This window comes from Ostrinia furnacalis, unplaced genomic scaffold, assembly GCF_004193835.3.
Source record: "Ostrinia furnacalis isolate ACB-3 unplaced genomic scaffold, ASM419383v2 OfSCF0550, whole genome shotgun sequence".
Taxonomy (NCBI): domain Eukaryota; kingdom Metazoa; phylum Arthropoda; class Insecta; order Lepidoptera; family Crambidae; genus Ostrinia; species Ostrinia furnacalis.
Genome location: NW_021130789.1, coordinates 338,442 through 358,636, shown reverse-complemented (window position 1 = coordinate 358,636; position 20,195 = coordinate 338,442). Strand labels below are relative to the sequence as shown.

The 20,195-nt window shown below is 36.7% G+C and overlaps 2 protein-coding genes across 3 annotated transcripts in view; both read right to left on the bottom strand.

The window, feature by feature from the left end:
- The window catches only part of LOC114366166 (uncharacterized), a 66,112-nt gene extending 65,870 nt beyond the window's left edge, over positions 1-242 (bottom strand). The window contains exon 1 of the mRNA XM_028322947.1: positions 126-242. The gene's annotated coding sequence lies outside the window, so the exon portion shown is untranslated. The remainder of the gene's footprint in view (positions 1-125) is intronic.
- Positions 243-4,064: 3,822 nt separating this feature from the next.
- Chsy (Chondroitin sulfate synthase) overlaps positions 4,065-20,195 on the bottom strand; it is a 60,650-nt gene continuing 44,519 nt past the window's right edge. The window contains exons 2-7 of one of the 2 annotated variants that reach the window (XM_028322933.1): positions 16,389-16,502; positions 16,184-16,210; positions 11,308-11,488; positions 9,316-9,473; positions 8,593-8,794; positions 4,065-7,455 (exon numbers count right to left, since the gene is read on the bottom strand). In XM_028322933.1, coding sequence (XP_028178734.1) covers positions 6,305-7,455; positions 8,593-8,794; positions 9,316-9,473; positions 11,308-11,488; positions 16,184-16,210; positions 16,389-16,502 — 1,833 coding nt within the window. In that variant the 3' untranslated portion in view covers positions 4,065-6,304. Of the gene's footprint in view, positions 7,456-8,592; positions 8,795-9,315; positions 9,474-11,307; positions 11,489-16,183; positions 16,211-16,361; positions 16,503-20,195 lie in introns of both variants that reach the window. The other variant, XM_028322934.1, reaches the window with a different exon arrangement.

Genomic DNA, 20,195 nt, shown 5'->3' with positions numbered 1-20,195 from the left:
CGTGAGAAAGTTCCGTACAAAAGAGTTGGATGCCAAAATAATGGCTAATGTAATCTTCAATTGGGAACAACGACGCGTAGAAATCTTTAGCAACTATGTTTAATCACAGGTTTTTACACACTTACCTGAAGGTCTCGGAAGATTGGAGAGTGCAGTAGCTTAGCAGGCCGGTGTGAAAACTCTCACTGCAGTTCAAAGTTATTATCGACACCTCACTAACAAGCACTGTCTTACACACGTTCTAAAACAAACACTGCAATTAACCACTAACTAATTAAATAGTAAACCGCAAAATATTTCATTTAAATGAGCGATTTAATCCTTCCGTGGATTTTTATTTTACACAATTTGATTGACAGATTGAAGTACCCTCTTTACAAAAAACAAGAATTCGTTTTATTTTTTAGCTAAGATCAAAAATGGCATACAGCCTAGCAACTTGATATTTTTCCGAATGCCTATTTAACCCAGTTGTTACGGATATCCCTTTTTTCTTACGATTCCTGTGATTTTGCATATATCGACTATTTAATGCATCAAGGCAACAGGAAAAATACAAAAAAAAATATTGGTCTTACGGAAACTCTGGAAAATGGTGTTTGATATACGGAACGCTAGTAATATGTACGGCCACTTGTATGAACTTAGAGATAATACCTACCTACTCTTTGCGACTTGCGTAAGTTATTATTTGCATAAAATATGGAATATTCATTGATAAAAAAATATTCAGAGTTAAATTTATTATTTTCAAATTTAATTCCAGTAGTGTGAACTGTATAATTATGCCCAAAACATTTTCTGGGATAAAGGGTAATATTATATTTCTTGCAAAAAACATTGCAAATGTATCAAAGCGTGAGTTTCATAAAAATGTGTGTTGTGACTGAATTTGAGATGTTAAAATACTTCTTCTCTGTTTATGTGGCGGAGAAAATCTCTTGGTTTTGACAGTTGGCGCAATTTTCAATGCATTTGAAGCAACTGTAACCACACTAAATCATCTCATTTACAAACAATAATTTCTTCATATCTTCAAACATGACTGACCCTGTCTAGGGCATAATTGGCAATCTAAGCTAACGGGATGCAGTCTTCTTCATCATCACAGGATGAAGAATTCTCTAGTGATTTCTAGGTGGGCTCTCATTTGTAATCCAGGCAAATCTATTGACACCAATTGACACTTTATTTTCATCACCAGAGTTCTCTTTGGTTAAGTCACCATTACAATTTTCCGGATTTTCCGGCGGGAAAATTGTGATTGAGTTAGGGATACACTCATCTTCATTTTTCTCTAGTTCTTCAATGATTTCATTTAAAGGAAAGGGCCTCGAAGGCAGGCGCTAAAACAACAAAATACCGCAGTTCATATTACTAGCGTTCCTTATACGGATCACTAAGTTTAACGTTGAATTAGTAACAGTTACTATAAAAATATTTATAATGTTATCGATTTACAAAAAGTGGGCTACAAACTTCCATATTTCGGCAAGAAATACTTTAGAATAAATACTTATCATGTTTGTATTCACCTTGAAAGAGTCATCGTAAAATTTACGAAAACAACAAAACGCTTACGATTGAAATGTGACACCCAATGGAGAACAGAACACTTCTGATGGACAAAGGGACCCCACAGCAATCGTTTAACATAAACAATGTTATCAGAAACCACCCTCATTGTTTATAATAATTTAATTTTTATGTTGATCCGTATATCAAACGCTAGTAACAAGTGGGTTAAAACGACATAAATGCTGCATTCCAATTTTGAAATTCATAAATCGAACGTTCAAAATCCCGTAGCATTCGAAAATCAAAATCACCTTCAACAAAGAAGAACTAATGAAATAGGGACCAATATGAAGACAATAGGATTTTAGCATCATTATTTCAAATTCAACCGAAAAATATTTCTTAGAACTCAGACGACAATACAATAGAGCATTTCTGAAGAGCTGTGGAGCGCAGACACATTAATATTTCCTAAGATCTGCAGTCGTCAATGCAGTTTCAAATCTCCCATTTTTTACTGCGAGATGAACCATCGCGTCATTATTGTGGGGCCATTAAAGTGACGTTCGGAACATAATGGTGGAGTAACGATTTGCTAAACATTCGCGCATTTGTCAGGCATAATAAATTATGAAGAAACACTTTCGTTTTTATTGTTAGTCAGCTCTATCATGACCGTTTAATGTCGTTTTCGAAACAACCAACCAGTAACAAGTAAAATATTGCTACATTAATCGAGATGCCGTCACATATTGCTACTGTTTGTGGTTGGTACACGCTGTTACTATTGCTATGCTATTAGATGTACGAATTCTGATGTAATTTTCTCAGACTCAGGTAAGGTGTAAAAGAGAAGAACATATATTGGGCAATAAATGACTAAAAAGCGCCTTGATTCTTACGGAATGAATTTAGATTTGTTGCAAGAAGACATTGCAGCACTGGTTGCAAATCGGTTGAGTACCACTTTCTTAGTTACTATTCTATATGTTATGTGAAGATGTTTTCAGATGTTTTCCGTATGTCTTCCTTATCAATAACTTGACCCAAATCGCTCGTTCTCTGGCCCCACACGCACTGCACTGCCGTCATTATGAAACCGCGCTCCCACGGCTAATCGCGATCCGTTACGTCACGTTACGTCAACAATGGTCAGCTTACGATTTGGAACATGTCGAAAGAGTCGAAACTGGCCTGAGGGTCTACGATAACTTGGACATGAATGGGTATGTCAGCATCAGCAGTCGACCTGAATGCGACCTGTAATTAGAAGTAGGTAAGCGCTACTTAATCTTAAGATAATGGCGTACTCAGATATGGTTGCATTAAGTACTTAAAGATTGGTATATCTACTTTAAGATTGGCTAATTCATGACTACTAATCCGCCTTCTCATTACTACGAATTGGAATTGGCCAATGGCGTTTAATTTAAAGCTATGGAGGCTAATGATAAGCTCTCGTGTGTCTGCTGAATTGATATTCGACTGATAGTAAGTACCTATGCGCTGGTGTAACGTATTTTATCACAATCCCTGTGTCAGACTTATGACCTACCTACCGTTGACGTCTGACATGGCTTTGATTTCAATCTACCTATCTATATGTATAATAGAAAACAATTAATTCTTCAGTGTGTCCCACCTGGAAACCGAACTCAGGAGTTCAGGATCCGACGAAAAAGTCCGACCACAGAATACATAAGTCCGACTCTAACCTTGTGGTTATATGCTTTAGTAAGCATTGAGGAGACGTTTTGACTGATTATTATGGAAAATTAAATGCATGTTTTGTGGGTTTTATGCTGCCTACCTTTTCTAAGATTGTCCAACAGGAGCTAACGAGGAGAATGCATTAATAACGATTTGGCATTGTTGTCACCTAAGAAAAAATAGAAAACGCAGTAATAATGCTTACGGACTGTTGCTCTACCAATAATTTCTCATCACAATTTACTAGAGCGAATCCACTTTCAACTGATCTAAAGTGACAATGTGGTATTACGTGGTAAGGCCTCTTACACTTACGAGTAATTGCAATAGGTCTTATTTCACAACAATATTTACAGACTACATTAGATGTGCAGACTTATCTGTACTGACAATCGAAACACTGTGAAATCTTTTGTATTTGCAATAAGAGTGCTTTATCAACATAAATGTACAACACAATCGAGCTTACTACGCATTTCGCTGGAATGCGACTCTCTCTCTCACTCACCCGCACACCTTCTTGCGTTCCTCCCGTCCGTACCAGAGCCCCGATTACGGTAACTTTTAACGTCTACAATCCAGACGCGTTTCTGATTCTGCAATACGATTGGTCAAAACAGCTGACTTACGCTGTTGAACGACCAATCGTATCGCAGAATCGAGAAGCGTGTCTGGATTGTTGACGTTAAAAATTACCGTAATCGGGGCTCAGAGGTGCGCAATGAGCTCGACCGGGTTGTATAGTCAGTCAGTCAGTCAGTCATATTGTTTAAGTAGAAATACTTACTTAGGTACTAGAGTTTGTCCCTAGAGGCAAATTCAAAACAATCAAAATAAATCTTGCCAAAAATATATTTAATTTCATTCATTTCATCACTTTCAAATCACAATGCCGTAATTTCGTACAGTAAAAAACGTAATATGGACACAAACAGTAAAATTGTGTACAATTAATTATCTACTTATCTCTAGATTGGCACTTAGTGAGCACATTACAATAATTTACAACTTATTTACAGAGTCCAGTCAAACGTACACCGAAGTAACATTTTTCTTTTAAAATAAAATATATCAAACCATTATAAACATAGAAAAAGAAAAGATGCTGTCAAAAGATAAAAAATAAGAAAAACAAAGAAACTTCGGACTGTCATTGTTACAGGACAGAATTTAAGATTTCTAACTATTGTTTTGTATTAGCGGACCTTATCTACTTAGTTACAAATAAATATTTACAGCATAGTGTAAATATGTTTAAAATAAAAAGCATATTAAATAAGGTGCACGTTTGAGTGTCATACACTTAACGTTACATATTATGACAAAAAGGTATTTTGGTTCGTATCAAGACTTAAAAGAAAATAAAAGTATTTTTGTCAGAGCTTGACAGTTTACTACAATACTTGAAAACGTTAATAAATAATACACTAAATCGAGAGACTACTAAAAATGGAATTTATTTTAGTGGAATAGACAAAGTTTAGAAATAGTCGGTAGAAATTAGCAAAGTACCGTTATTAGATTACCTTCGTTTGGTAGGGATTTTTCTTCACAATAATCTTACAGTTGTTACCCCGTCTGTGTGCGTCTGTGTGTGTGCGACGGGCGCTCGCAGTGAGTGTGCGAGCGCGACAGCAACATAATTACGCGCGAGCGATAAGGATGTGTAGCTTGGGGTCATTGGACAAAATTCTACGTGCTCGCAGACCAGACTGTAGGTACTGTCGGGATGGTTCATAAAATTGTTATCCTTTTTTTCTTTTATTGTACACGAAGATGAATCATGATTTAAAATACTGAATATCTTCATTCTACTCACACAATAGTTTCTAGCTTTCAAAAGTAACTATAAAATATTAAAAACTAAAATCCAGAATCTCTCATCTTATCATCTCTTTTCGGTAAATGTAGAAACAAATGAACAAATTGTATTTAAAGTTCATTAAAAAACCAACTCGTGCCTGAAGACAGTGGAATTAATTTACATAAAACTTGAACAAACAGCTGATAAGTAAATGGCCATTTTAAGTGATTGCCTAAAACTAGAATATGCGCTCAATTCACAACCTACGGATCCTCTTATTATACAGAGTATTATAATATTTGTCCTATAATAAATAACGGAAACACTGGTATAATTTATGTAATCTATTGTTAAATTTATCAGTTCCAAACGTACGTGAATGAAATTTCTAGAACCAATTAGTTTTACGGCATAATTTAGCAAGTTGTCAATGATTGAAGCATTGCAATTTATTCAGTCAATTACATTTGGAGTTATTCTTATTTTGTCTCTTTCCAATCACACTGTACACATTACTACACGCAAAGAGTTGTTTTTGGTACTACCATAACTTCGAGACCGTTTAGTACATTTTAGATTACAATTTGGCAGTTTATAATGGTAAAAATAATAAAATAATTAAAAAGTGAAAAAAAAACTACAAAATCATTCTGTAATCGAAACGAATTCATGAATGTTACATCTATTTGATCCGAAATTATTTTACACAAAACTTACCTTCACTATTTACGTATTGACTATGTTCACGGATCAAACTTTAGTTTTCAATCGCATGACGATTTATTAGGAACAAATTGATTATTATTAATTAATAATAACAAACAATAAATTTTATATAATTATTGTAAATGCTAAATCATTCGCTTATCTTACATTCTTGAAACTCAATAAGCACCTAGTGGATAAAATTAAAATTTTAACATTATGCATTCAAAATCATAAAACCAGTATCAAACCGAATTTGATGAAGGTAAATTGAAATTATTATACTTAAATTAAATATGTATAACAAAGATTAATATTCGTTTGTCGGAAGAAAGACATTTTTGAAGCAACATCGCATAAAATAGTCTATTAAAATAACTATAACATCAAGAGAGCAACTAACTTAACGTTTTCTTTACATCAAAATTTGTACAAAAATATAAAATACGCCTGCCTAAGTTTACTCAAAATAATCTTTCTTCAACAACATGATATGTATTGTCAAGGATTGTCGTGAATTTAAAAATCTCGTAAAATTCAATTTAATATCCTAAATAGAACCCTGTACTAGCTAGCACCTTTCTCTTGCGGCCACAGTAGCTCGGGATGGTTGAGCATGTAGTACGTCATGTGCTTTTGGCTGCCGTAGGTCGACGCTTTCGTCCCCAGACACATCAAGAACTGACTCTTCTCCAAATTCTTATCACAGTCCACAGAGTGGAAAATATGCACCAAACTGTTATCAGCCACCCTATACACCGTCAAGTTCGACTTTATCAACGTCTCGAACAGATGCACGTCCTCCAAACCCCACCCTTTGATGCTCAAATCGAAACCACCGACCCTCTCGAAATCGCACTTGTAAATACTAAGAATACCGAACCCATACTGTCTGAAGTACCCATAATCGTCATCTATCACTTTGCTGTATTTCAAATTTGCTATTTCCCTATCTGATTTGTCATTCTCAGAACTAATTTCGTATCTACCTAAATTAGTGTTCGTCGAGACACTTTCGAACTTAAATTTGTTGTAGTCCTCACCGTTAACGACTTCGGGATTGTACTCACTGAACACTATCGGAAAGTAAACTTGGTTGTATTTGATCGTGTTTATCCTTATTCTTCTAAGAGTTTCGTAGTTGAACATCATGTCCACATCTATGAAGAACACTAGATCATCGTTTGAGCACTCTTTTAAGCCTTCGGTTAACGCGGCACCCCTGGAGAAAGTAGTTGAGCCCATAAGAACCGCTTTAATTTCTTTCCCGTAAACATCATTGTAATGATTAATCAGTGCCTCAGCATGACTGTAGTCTAATGGGCTTTTAACGTCTAAATATAATACGACTATGAGTGTCACAGCCTCGTCGCTTTTAAGGACGATATCCTCGTAATTCTTCATGAACCTCCCGAAAATTTCTTGCCTTCCAGCAAGAGGGAGGATAAAGTGTATCCTCCTGTCATATATTGGATATTCAAATTCTGCCTCACTCCATTTCAGAACGTTCGGGAGATTGTTTTGTAATTTCATCAGACCATTTTCGAGAGCTTCTCTTACGTTAAGTTTCCCAAAATCCAGGAAACTGTTCTGTTGCTGACTAGACTCGTCGAAGTCCTCGTAGTCGTTTGGATAGGCTTTTCCATCACGTTTGCCCAATATGGCTGGATCTTCAAACGGTGGTGGATCTCCCATTGGCAGTTCTCTGATTTCCATCCCTGAAAATAAATTAAAGAACATTTATTTAGTTATGGCCAAAACTAAACTCCTATCTATTCTATACTACATATAATTCTTACACTGCAGCAGTCCACTCTGCGTAATTCTCGTATGTAACTTAACTTTATTTTCTGAACCCAACATAGAGAATTAGAGACGAAAACCAAACAGGCTAGCCGTTGTACTACTGACCAGATGGTGCTGCAGATAGCTCTTCGTCTCATCTTGTCCCAGTGCAAGAGAATAGACATGGTAGCCATCATATTGATCACGGGATTATTCCTACCTCTGGTTCTCACCGCTGCAACTTGAAGGCTAAGTTATACAGCTTGAAGGCTAAGTTTGTCCCAAGTTTGTTATACTGCCCAGTGACTGACTGCTGCAGGTAGTCGTCAACTTCTTGCCTCACCCCAAGGCAATGGAATATCAACTCTGTACCATGCTACTTAGGGGTGATACCACAGAATAATAATAAGTACTGGTACTACGTACAGAAGGTTTTCTTCGCGAAGGTACTTAAAAAAAATTATGCTCAATGTCGTTGACAATATGGTGTAATTTAGCTTGTATCTTGATCGACTCTTGAGTCGAACACCATTTTGTTGACAAACGTCAGTGATCGGTACTGCGCCGAAGCCATAGGGCTGACTTCGGTAAAATGATGTGTGACGTGAGGTGCCAAACTGCGGAAAATGGCGGAGGAAATACCTACATGAATAAGCATGAATTATATTGTTCTGTTTCTATTATTATTCAGGCAGTTAAAATATTGCACAGTATTAATTACACCACCGTTTTCACATACAGTTTATTGTCTTTACAATGCAAATGGGTGAAGAATACATATATGACGTGCGTACGTCAATGCTCGCTCTTGAGTGTCCTATCGATTAAATATCCCAGTAGGTCTGTGAGCACGTAGAATTTTGTCCAATAACCCCAAGCTACCCATCCTTATCGCTCGCGCGTAATTATGTTGCTGTCGCGCTCGCACACTCACTGCGGGCGGGCGTCGCACAGTCGCGACCGCAATATAATTACGCGCGAGCGATAAGGATGGGTAGCTTGGGGTCATTGGACAAAATTGTACGTGCTCACAGACCAGACTATAGACAGACAGGTCTGGTGGTACTGACCAGTGAAGGACTGCTGCAGGTACGCGTGGCGGCGGACGGCGGCCGTCATCTTCTTGCCGCGGTAGCGCCGGTACTTCAACAGCAGGTCCAGCACGTGGTCGACGCCGTGCAGCGGCTGCAGCCGCGTGTAGCCGTACAGCAGCTCGTTGAGGTCGATGACCCGGCCCCGCTGGCGGGACGGAGCGTTTATTATCTCCATCACCTGGAATGTGCAGATGAAAAAGGTAAATACTCGTACATGATAATTATCTCACTTGATGGAATGAAGGAGACGGCGGCCTTTACTGTTTCTGTGCCACAAAGCTCTGACAAATATTGTGACAAAGTGGTTAACTTTTAAGCTAGTGTTTTTCCATTAATCATGTTCAAATCAAATCAAATAAAATTTCTTTATTTGCTTAATTCTAGGTACATAAGTGGTCTTACATAGATTTGGTAGGTTTCACTGAAATTTGCTCGAACTAGGAAGCGTGCAAATATTAAAAAGAGTAAATATTAGACTTTACATCGAAAAAAAAGTACCAACAATAACAACATTAAGAAATGTTTACTTATTCCCAGACAATGTTAAGTTTATTCGTTTTCCAAATATGTAACATCAGACACTGATGAATTTTGAACCTCTACTAAACGACCAATCTGGTAATCATTGGGGGACGCCTGTCTTCAGTAGTTGACGCCCTGTAGCTGAAACAAAGACGATGATGATGAATCGGTACTTACTTCTCGAATGACGTCATCAAGGGCCTCCTTCAAAGGCGTCTCGATCCTCCGCTTCGGGTTGGAGTGGCTGACGGAGTAGATGGACTTGCTGATGTAGTCCCACGTCACGATGTCGTCGACGTTGCTGGGCTTGTAGCGGTTCAGGTCGATTGGCGCTCCTGGAACATGCAACGTATGGATTTAAAAAAGATTAAAAAAAGATATTGTGACCGCAACGGAAAATTTCACGAATAGTAACCACGGGCCGAAAGACGTAGTGCGGGCAGGCTCCCCACTAGGTGGACCGACGATCTGGTGAGGGTCGCGGGAGGTGCCTGTTTGCGGGCGGCGCAGGACCAGTCCGTTGTGGAGGGAGGCCTTTATCTAGCAGTGGAATTTGGTTGAAACTAACGAGTGACCATAATGGGAAGAAGGAAAAAGAACAACGATATGAAGACATCAGTCGATTTACAGACCAACAGGAAATAATACGAGCATACACGTATAGTGCCAGTTCTGCTAATGACTTTTAACAAAAAATAACTTCGTCCATTAACTATATGACCTAACTAGGCCATCATGGCGCCGGTTTTCGGTGAGCCTATTCTGAGAAGTAACGTTTAAGACTTTTTGCTATCTTTCTTATTCTGTTCCGATGTTAAGTTACCTACTAAAAAGCCTGTCTCTTTCAATTTAACGATACGTCTTACTAAAATGATTACATATAAAATCTGGCAACTTTTTATCAAACTTACTACCACCCTCAACTTTCGATTGTAACTCATAATTTATTAATCAATTCAATGAATCATGATCTCTAAACCTTTGACAATATGTTACAATGCTCCTTTGAGCCAAGATTAAATCAGTGACACGGACATATCAATGCACGTGGAAATCAGAAGGCGGTGACCATAACGAGTGACGTCAAAGTGCCATTGTTCGCTCAGCTGTAACTGTGGCTTTGACACCTTTGACGATTAGTCTCGCGTATTGAAGAATACGACAAAGCCGCGTGTCAATTGTTAAACAATTGAAATTGTCACTCACAATGGCATTTACAAACAAATGAGGTAAAAGTGTCTAAATCTGTCTAAATAGAAAAAGAGATGACTCAGCAGTATTACTAAACTACGCGGTCAAAGGTACTAGAATATCCTCATTTGAATTTCAATTCCCAATTGGATCTATCTAATGATGAGGAGCTATTTCCTCAAGACGTAAAGTAAGATCGTAAAGGAAGTAACGAAGACACAAAAAGGAAAACACTTAGTTTTTAATCGTATTCGCATTCTAGCTAAACGTAGGTATATCGAGGAACATTTGATCCTAAATTATTCAAAGACTAAGGCTAAAGCTAAGCTAAGTCATGATAATAATGATGTAATGAAATTGTCATTAAAAAGGGAATACACGGTACGTCAGATGAAATTTTCCCCGTGGACTCATATCCTATCGCAATATGAAGATGATAGGTAAATTTGCATTACCACATTCCCCTTATCTCCTCTCTCTACTAAGCCAATGGTGCAGTTTTCTTATCACATCCATTATACAATTATCATTGCCAGCTCATTTAGTCACCACTAGGTACAGGAGTATGACCCTCTTTAATTTACCAGAGGCAAATAAAGGATGTGGCCTACACTTCCCACCATAGTCATGTAGGTCTGTGACTCTTCAAGGCGACAGTGAATATGCATGTAGTTACAGGGCAGGTATATGTACCATTTCAGACCGCATCTCACTTGACATCAGGCGTAATTGCAATGAGGGCTATCGTTTTTATACTTAACAGTTGGCACCCCTGGCGATTGACAGGACCTTACTCTACAGTGGCGCCATCTTGATGAGTGCAAATGCGATAGTCCTCCTACCACTTTAGCGCTCACAAGTTGGCGCCACTGTCTTCGCTACTAGCAAGTGACAGGACCTTAGTCTACAGTGGCGCTAACTGGTGAGCGCTAAAACAATAGCCCTCATTAAGTACCTGCCTTGCATAAAAAAACTTACCCAAAATCTCGTTGTCCCCCAAGTACCCTGGCTCCCCGATCTTGGCAGGGAACAGGGGCACGCCCTCGGCCAGCTCGTAGTCGGCCACCTGGTCCGAAGGCACCTGAAGCTCATGCATCGCAGACGCGATGTCCCGGTGGAGGTCCAGGGAACGCTCTCGAAGCTCTTGGATGCGAAGGTTCTGGAAATAGTAAATTACTTCATTATCACTCTGAATAAAGACTAAATTATTATCCTGGCAAAAGAATGCGAGGACTTTAGCTGCCTCGCACTTTAGCAATTTGTATTGCCCAAATTACTAATAGTCCCATTAGCCCCTCGTGTTAAGCTAAATAAGCTTGTGTTACGTGTGGGCTCACTCACCACAATAGTCGAGCGGCGGTGGGATTCGAACCCGCGTTCCTCGGATCTCGAGTCGGCCACTCCGACCCCTTTACCGTTCGGCTATTGTGGCTATATTATTGCGCATCATGTAAGTTATAAATTACTGTATTTGATTGAAAAAGGGGCTGAAAAAGATGACCGAGTTCTTCCGCCACTTCTGGCACCAGCCCATAATATGTTGTCCCGAAGTGGTGGTAGGGCAAGCTATATTTGGGACGTGTGTATAAGTGCCCAGGAAAGGGCCTATGTACTGAATGAAATTATTTAATTGTATTTTTATTTTTTGAAAAAAAAAAAACAGAATTTCTCTACTCCATTCATGTAACCGTTCTAGTGTACGTAGTGTACCTAGTATCAATAAATCAATCAGTTTAACGCACTCTCCGAAGTAATTAAACTCTCATACTTATTGATCACTTGTTTTTTGTAATCATAAGAAATCGAACATAAATTTTGCAGTCATATTTAATTAATTAAATAATTAATTATAATTTGATATCATTACGAATCTACATAATGTCTAAAAGTTTATATTTTTGATAAGGATAAGGACTACATTCGAGGAAATAATATTAATTGATCTTTAATGTATGCTTTTGTGTAATTATTATGTAAAAGATATTAAAATGGGAAAAGTACCTTTTCTTGGTTTTAAAATAACTATCCATTTTTCCAAATATTGTTTTATGGACTACAAAATATGTTCTGTGGCGACAATACAACAAAAATGACCGACTGTCTTAATCTCTTCATTGCAGGTACTACAGCCATATCAATTTATATCACTAGGTATCCGGCTTGACCTTTCAAAGGATATCTCAGTAACAATAAGCCGTCCAGTTATCCTCCGGTCGCCGTGCGTTGCCCTCGCTATCTGTAGTAGGTAATATGCACTGCAAAAAATAATAACACTCACATCCAAAACAAGTATTCATTGTGCAGCTAATGGATGCTGATAAGAAAACAACAGTAAGAGTGAATTATCATTTATAATTAACACTATTTGAGTGAAACCTCTGTGTTTTGTATAAGTTTGACCTCAATCTCTCTCACCAAATGATTAGGGCTAAATTACAAGTTTACTGAGTTAATACCGACTCCGTTCTGTTTAAAAAGCAAATAATTATTATGTTACTGTAGCCATGTTATCGATCTTATGCCGGGGCATATTCCGTGTTATTATTTGGCATGTATTTAAATGATCTTTTTAAATTAGCAAAAACGGCAAATAAAAAAATCTAAATGGTCATCTATTTTAATGATTGATCCTCTTTCTTTGAGACATAAAATAAATGAAATCGATCGATATTTTAACCTCTTTTGAACTACGCAAAAAAAAATTGAGATGTAAAAATTATATCTGATCGTTACTTGTTGNAGATTAACTGGATATTGGCTAATTAATATCGTTACACCGAAATCGTATTAGCTTATAATTAAACTAGACTAGACTCAATTTTAAAAATTGTAAAATGTATGAATTTTGTAACGAAATTGCAGAAATTGTCTAATCATTATGCCATTTAGATCAATATCGTATATGTAATCTTCCTAGATATAACGTGGGTAATTGATCAAAAGAAATGAATTCCAAGATCATAATCAAAGTACATTAATTAATTAGCGAAGATAAGACTCCTTGGTACAACTAATACCGCTTTTAATACACGTAAATAGAGCATCATTAATTGAAATACATCGTATGAAATGATACTGCGTGTGTTGGTTTTTCTTCATAGTCATAATAAATGTCAAGGTTAAGGCAAAAAAATTTGCTCTGGAATCATCTAAATGTATATTTTTTAAATTTAATGGCCTTTACCTTGACGTTCCTTTATCCTGTTTTATAATAGTTACCCAGAAACATTTAATTTTTTTCGTTAACTACGCGCCGAGTTTATAACATTTACCTCAACGCTGCATAGTAAAGGAAATTAAAAGTAAGTCATTTTCAAACTAACGCGGCGTCGCCCCTCTTCTTTACCTACCTACTCTAAATAATTATTCTCAGATTGCAAGCTTGAAATATCTAATGCCATCATAGTTCACTAAAAAACTTCAAGGGAATGAAATTCTCTCGCAACGTCTGTTTCCCGTATTAAATATTTACAAAGCCAACTCCAACTGATCTCATTATTTTTAACGTCAATTGAGATTGAGGTCAAACGCAGCATTAACGCGCTTTGGATCTAAGTGAGCTTACAGATGCTCACTTGCATTTTAATGAAATAAATAAATAAATAAAAATTAAGTTCCAAATGAAAAATATTAAGGAAATATGTAATGACATACTTGTAGGTGTGTATAAGATACGTGTTACATACTATACTGTTCCCTTTTACTATGGCGCTGTCGACCTAAAAATAAGTTGTAAATTATACTTGAACCCTTTACGCTCGTAAAAGATCAAAGGTACCTGATGAAGTTGTTCAAAGGATGGGAACGTTTTACTGCTTTTAATATTCAGTGTTTACGTTTAGTTGCCTTGATATTGCAAAAATAGCAGAAGATTATTTGATTGCTATTTAATTTTGTACGAAATAATCTCAGTACCCCTGACAACAAACGAAATCCATTTTTCGTAGAACTGTAAGGGATGATGATTGAAGATACCAATGTAATGTGTAAGTTTGGAGGCGTCCAATAAATACGTGAGATATTCTGGCAATTTTTGGACCCCCTTCCTTATGAGATTGTGATATTTGGCTTGAATTTTCTCCCCACCTTCTAATCTCACATCAGTTTGTTCAAAATGCGTATTTTAGAGTAAATTATGTTATCTTCTTTGTATTTATTTTAAAAAAATGCTTAGTTATATTATGATTAGTCATATTTTAACAGAGATACAATTTTTTCCTAAGTAGTCTCGGAATTTTACACTATTTCTTGCGGAAAAAATAAATTACTTGGGACCCCCGCCCCCTCTCCCCCTAATAAGAATGGGTAAGAATCAGCTGACCCTCTCCCCTGCCTCTAAACGCCTCACGTATTAATGGATGCCCCCTTGGAGGTCAAGTACAGGAGCAGTTAAATAACAACAACAACAACAAGTTGCTGTCTAAGGCTGAGTTGCACCACTTTATTTTAACCTTAACTATAACAATCCGGTGTTTTTTTGTATGGAGTTTGACAGACTTTTGACGTTTGTTAAAGTTAAAGTATGATGGTGAAACTTAACCTAAGTGTCAAGTGACGCAATAATAAAATTCCTCGGTCTATAAAAACAAATCACGTTACGTACTAAAAGTACTTAGATGGTAAAATAAATATTATCTAATGGCTTTCCCATTTTTTCATCATTTTTTTGAAAGCACTAAAGACGCCCTGAAATAATGGAATCTCCATCTCTACCCATATTTAAGGGAGAAATGGCGCTGGAAAGGCCATTATTATTACCAGAATTAAGTAGTGGGCCATTTCCACCAGAAAATGATAGTCTGGATAAGTAATACGTCTCCAATATTATGTTATTAGCCACTAACCTTATCTAAACACCATGATTAGATTAATATTGTTTTATGTTTGATAATTATGGTAATTAATCAACTTTAATTTACTTTTTATGTTTGCAATTTTTCCGGTATTTCGTAGTTTTATTTATCATCTTATCAGATAATAAACAAAACTACATATTTTTCCTTTTCTTATCAAAAAGTAATTCGTGTTTATAAACGCAATCCCCGTTGAACTCGCTCAAGCAATTTGGGACTAAAATCTTAGATTAACTGTAAATCTGTCGTCGCAAATCATACAGTTAAATAGAGCTGACACAATGTTCCTACTCCCACCCATTTGCTCCAAAACTGCGCATTCGCATCGTATGTTCAAAATCTGCATATTTATATTGAGTCGTTGACGCACGCAGCCGTACGTTCTCGGAACACTTTGAATGAGCTTCAGAAGGGGCGTCTTCGCATAAACACAGATGTTAGTAGGCTCGCCGAAAATTAACAGAACTTTTTTGCAAAAACGATACCGTGTGGTATACGGTCGGGTTTGTCTGGATTAGTCCGAGCTTTTGATTTGTTCGCCTTTTTACCTGAGATCGCAAGGAAATACTTACCTGCTTATTCACTAAACGAATAACATGACTAGCCGAAATATGAGCCAGGTAGCCTTTATTCTGTTCAATTGAATCACCTCAGAGATCTATATCGACCATCAGACGCTCTTCATCATTGTCATTAAAGACTCCATCCAATGTCATACTTGAAACATTGGTCAACTTTATAAACACAATCTTCAAAGCATACAAGTGCACCAGATTGTCATGTATACCTGTCCCCTAGACAAGTGACTTAGCGTGATTAGTTACATCGCTCGTAAAGGGATTTAGAATATACAACCGTTCACATTATAACCATTTTTTAGGGCGGCTTTTGTTATTAATAGAAGAAAAAGCAAAACACCTGACATTGACACAAATAAACGCCAGTAATTTGATTGCTGTTAATTAAGGGATGAAGAAGGAGAAGAAAAAGCACCAGCTCACCTTGAAGTAAGAGTGGACCCGGTACATCTGGCGGTGGTCCTTGACCGGGTGGAGCGTGATGGCAATATCTTTACTCTGGTGTGTAGGATTTCGAAAATACAACTGTCATATTTGCCACTACTTTAGGGAGGCTTTTGTTACAATAGAGAGAAAAAGAAGAAGAAAAGCACCAGCTTACCTTGAAGTAAGAGTGGACCCGGTACATCTGGCGGTGGTCCTTGACCGGGTGGAGCGTGATGGCCCGGTGCACCTCCCGCTTCTTGAGTCGGCCGGTGTACGCTGCCGAACCGCTGCTGTTGTGGTGCAGGATCATTTGCATCTGGAAAAGGGATAAGAAATAAATAAAGGGTGGTTGAAACAGTAAATATTTGAATAACAGAATTGTTGTGTTCCGGCAGGTAGAGGTAAGATAGCCAGTTTATCTGTGGTTGGGGATTTCGTTTGAAGCTGGCTTCCACCTTCGGCCTGATCATCACTTTCCATCAGGTGAGATACAGACTAAGAGCTTCCTCGTAGTGGATTTATATAACAACTTAGTAAAAGTAATCGGAGAAATAAAATCACTGGGCCCTATACATATTTGTGCTTAGGTAGAGTCGTAGATTTAAGCTACTTCAATCCCAGGATGTTCACATCGCGCTTTCCGCTGTCTTTGCGCTTAGATTTTCAACAATTAGAGTGGTTCAAAGAGGTTTTTCGGACCATTTCCCCTAAATTAATTAAAATTTCGGAAAATCTAAATGCTGGCTCTTTCCTTGCACAAAGGCTTAGTATTGCCATTCAGCGAGGAAATGCAGCCAGCATTCTCGCCTCTTTGCCTCACGGACACACTTTTATTTTTGAGTAATATAAGTTTATATTTTTATTTTGTTTAGAGTTAAGTTTGCCTTAGTTTTAAAAAAAAATCTGTTTATTGTAAATAAAGTTCTCGTACCTATATGTATTGTATAACACAAAAACGCATTTCAGTAAGTCTGCGTCTACATGATATTTGCAGCCATCTATCTAATCTGTTTTCAATGTCGGCTCTTTGAACGCTTATTGATGTCAGGAGTTCAGCGCTAATCACGAGGGTAATAGAATTGCGGACCCCAATTAGCTTGATTGTCAAGATTCTTGGAACACGTAGTTGTTATTAATTAAGCTGCATGTCTTGATGGATAATCTTACTTTATTTTACTAAGTAGGTGTCTATGTACGAGTAGGTACCTAAATGGATCGGTTTGCATAAAAAACTTAGCAACCTTACATAGATGTGATTGCAGTCAAATGCTTGCACATAAAAATAGAGACACAAATTCAGAGTCTAAATAAAAACGAACATTATAACCTCCTCCTTTTTTGAAGTCGGTTAATAAATGCGTCAATAGGAATATAAAAATAGTTATTAACATTTTTCAGCGTTAAGAATTGCGTCTTAGGCAGTTACATTTTTTCAAATTATTTATAAAAAAAATAGTTTTTCTGATAAAATGCTACGAAAATAACATAATACCTACCTAGTAGCCAGTGTTTTACTGGCATTCTGAACACCTACACGTCAGAAAGTTAAAAATATAAAAAAAAATAAGTTGGTTTTCAATACAGGAGACATGAAACTTATTTTGTTGCTAACGGACCTTGTAAGTTAAATCATTTCTGGCAGATAAAAAACTATCAATAATACGTAATAAAGTGTATGAAACCAGATTTGCAATACTGTGGCTGAGATAGCTGTGACATTGTATTGAATTATTGCTCGAATTAATTAGAGACCGTTATCAGAACGATAACAATGTGCTCTGTGCGGATTATTTATTAACATGCCGATAATGTAACCACGTAGGTAGGTAAGTACAAATGTGCGTGATTATTGAATTAAAAAGTCTCCAACCAAACATGTTTTTATTTAATTAAAATGTACGAGAAGTAAACATATTGAAATAGCCTTCTTGACTTGTCAGTTCAAGTTCACTGTCGTGAGCAATCGCAATTAAAGATTGAAACTTGCAAATGTTATACAGTTGTCAGCATATCAGACTTTTTTTATGCATAATAAGGCAGGTATTTGACCACAATCGCACCTGGTGTTAAGTAGGATGCAGTCTAGGATGGTACATAGCTGCCCTGTAAGTGCCTATTCAGTATCGCCTTGAAAAGGCCCGGATTATAGTCTTCGAGAAAGACAGCAGCAGGCAGCTAATTCCAGTCCCTGCCTGTTCGCATTATAAAAGAGTCGATAATGAACACGTGTCATTTAGATTCATCACAATCTGGTTTAAAAAAAACATGCTGGTTTATTGAAATTCACGCATTTAATTCTGTTTTTTGTTTGTTATGTAATACAGTCAGATTTTAAGTAGGTAGGTACTAGGTAATATTCTGCTATCTTTATAATATCCAATATTATTAGACATTACCTACCTCAATGTAATTTGAAAAAGGCAAATAATGAAACCTAAGTTTGAACTCTCTTAATATCTAAGGTCAGTTAACTCATAATCTTAACTTTTTCAAGTGTAGTCTTGGTATTTAAGCTTTAACCATAATTTAGGTAATACAGGTTATACAGGCCAGCAGTGTAGATCAGGGTACAACAAATGCAAGTGTGCCCAAACCGGTCCTGGGTTAGATGACCTAGGCATCGTGAAAATCTAGAAAGTGGCACGCCCGCCTACTTGAATACGCTTTCAAAGTTGCAAGTTTTCATTTTAAAGCTCCACACTAGGCCCATTAATCTTGGCCGTAAGTAGACGCGAAGTTATGGATGTTTCTTTTTTATTATTATTTTTTTATGCATAACAAGGCAGGTATCCCAGGTGTGCTGGGAAAATAACAATTTTCCGATTATAGCCTGACCAGGAACATAAAAACCCTCGCCATGTTGCGGAAAACTAATGGTACTAATTTCTTTTAATGGCAACAGTAACTGAAAACTTCATTTACATGTCACCTTGCATGTCAGTCTATTGTTGTCAAAGTGTAAACAAACTTTATTTTAAATGTTTGCAATTGATTTTGTGAATTAAATTGCTAAAATATTTTTATAGTCGTGAAAGAAAAGTGGTTCACGATGTGTTAATGTACCTATTTGTCGAAGAGAAATATTAAGGGTTCGGACAATATTTTCATTGAATAATGTTTCCGACAAAGGTTGTCAAATTGACTGACATGTTTATCGTGTATTTGTCGAAGAGAAATACTAAGGGTTCGGACAATATTTTCATTGAATAATGTTTCCGACAAAGGTTGTCAAATTGACTGACATGTTTATCGTATAGTACAGTCCACTATGAAAATTAGCTGTAGTCTGTTTCAACTACCTATTTTAAAGTTTTTTGTCACTTTCTAAGTTTTGAATTTTATGGAATTGGGAAAGAAGTACCGAGTTTGAAGCGTTCATGAGCAGACATTGCAGTTGAATATTCAAGTTCTGAATTTGATTATTGATGAATAATAAAATAAATCCTACTAGCTCCATTGATGGTTTCATTTAATTTATTTAAACCAGGTTACCTTTAATAATATTTTTCGTTAATTTATGAAAATATCAAATTAGCCCGTAATCCTGAATCCTGATACATAAATTTAGCCTATTAATTTAACACATGTACGACTGTACTCAGTGTTGCACTATCAAATGCAATTGAAGCGCCTCTATGCCAGGGTTTTTATGTTCCTGGTCAGGCTATACAAGTAACAAATAAACCTATTAATACACCTATAATATTTATAATTTATATCGTGGTCAATTATAATTAGATGCAATTTATTTTATTTAATCAGTTATAATAACTAACCACAATTTGTATTAAATTCTAATTTTATAAATATGGTGGTCGCTTGGTCAACATAAAATGGGACAACCATGGTCACCATTGGGATTATACATAACCTGTAGATCTGATGGACAGATGCCTAGCAAAAGATATGAAAAGCTGCTTTTTATGCAGGTTTCTAAGGATGTTCTCGCTTAAACCTTATTGTAAGTTGTACAATACAAATAGTAGTTTTTTCTTTTACTGTATAGTTT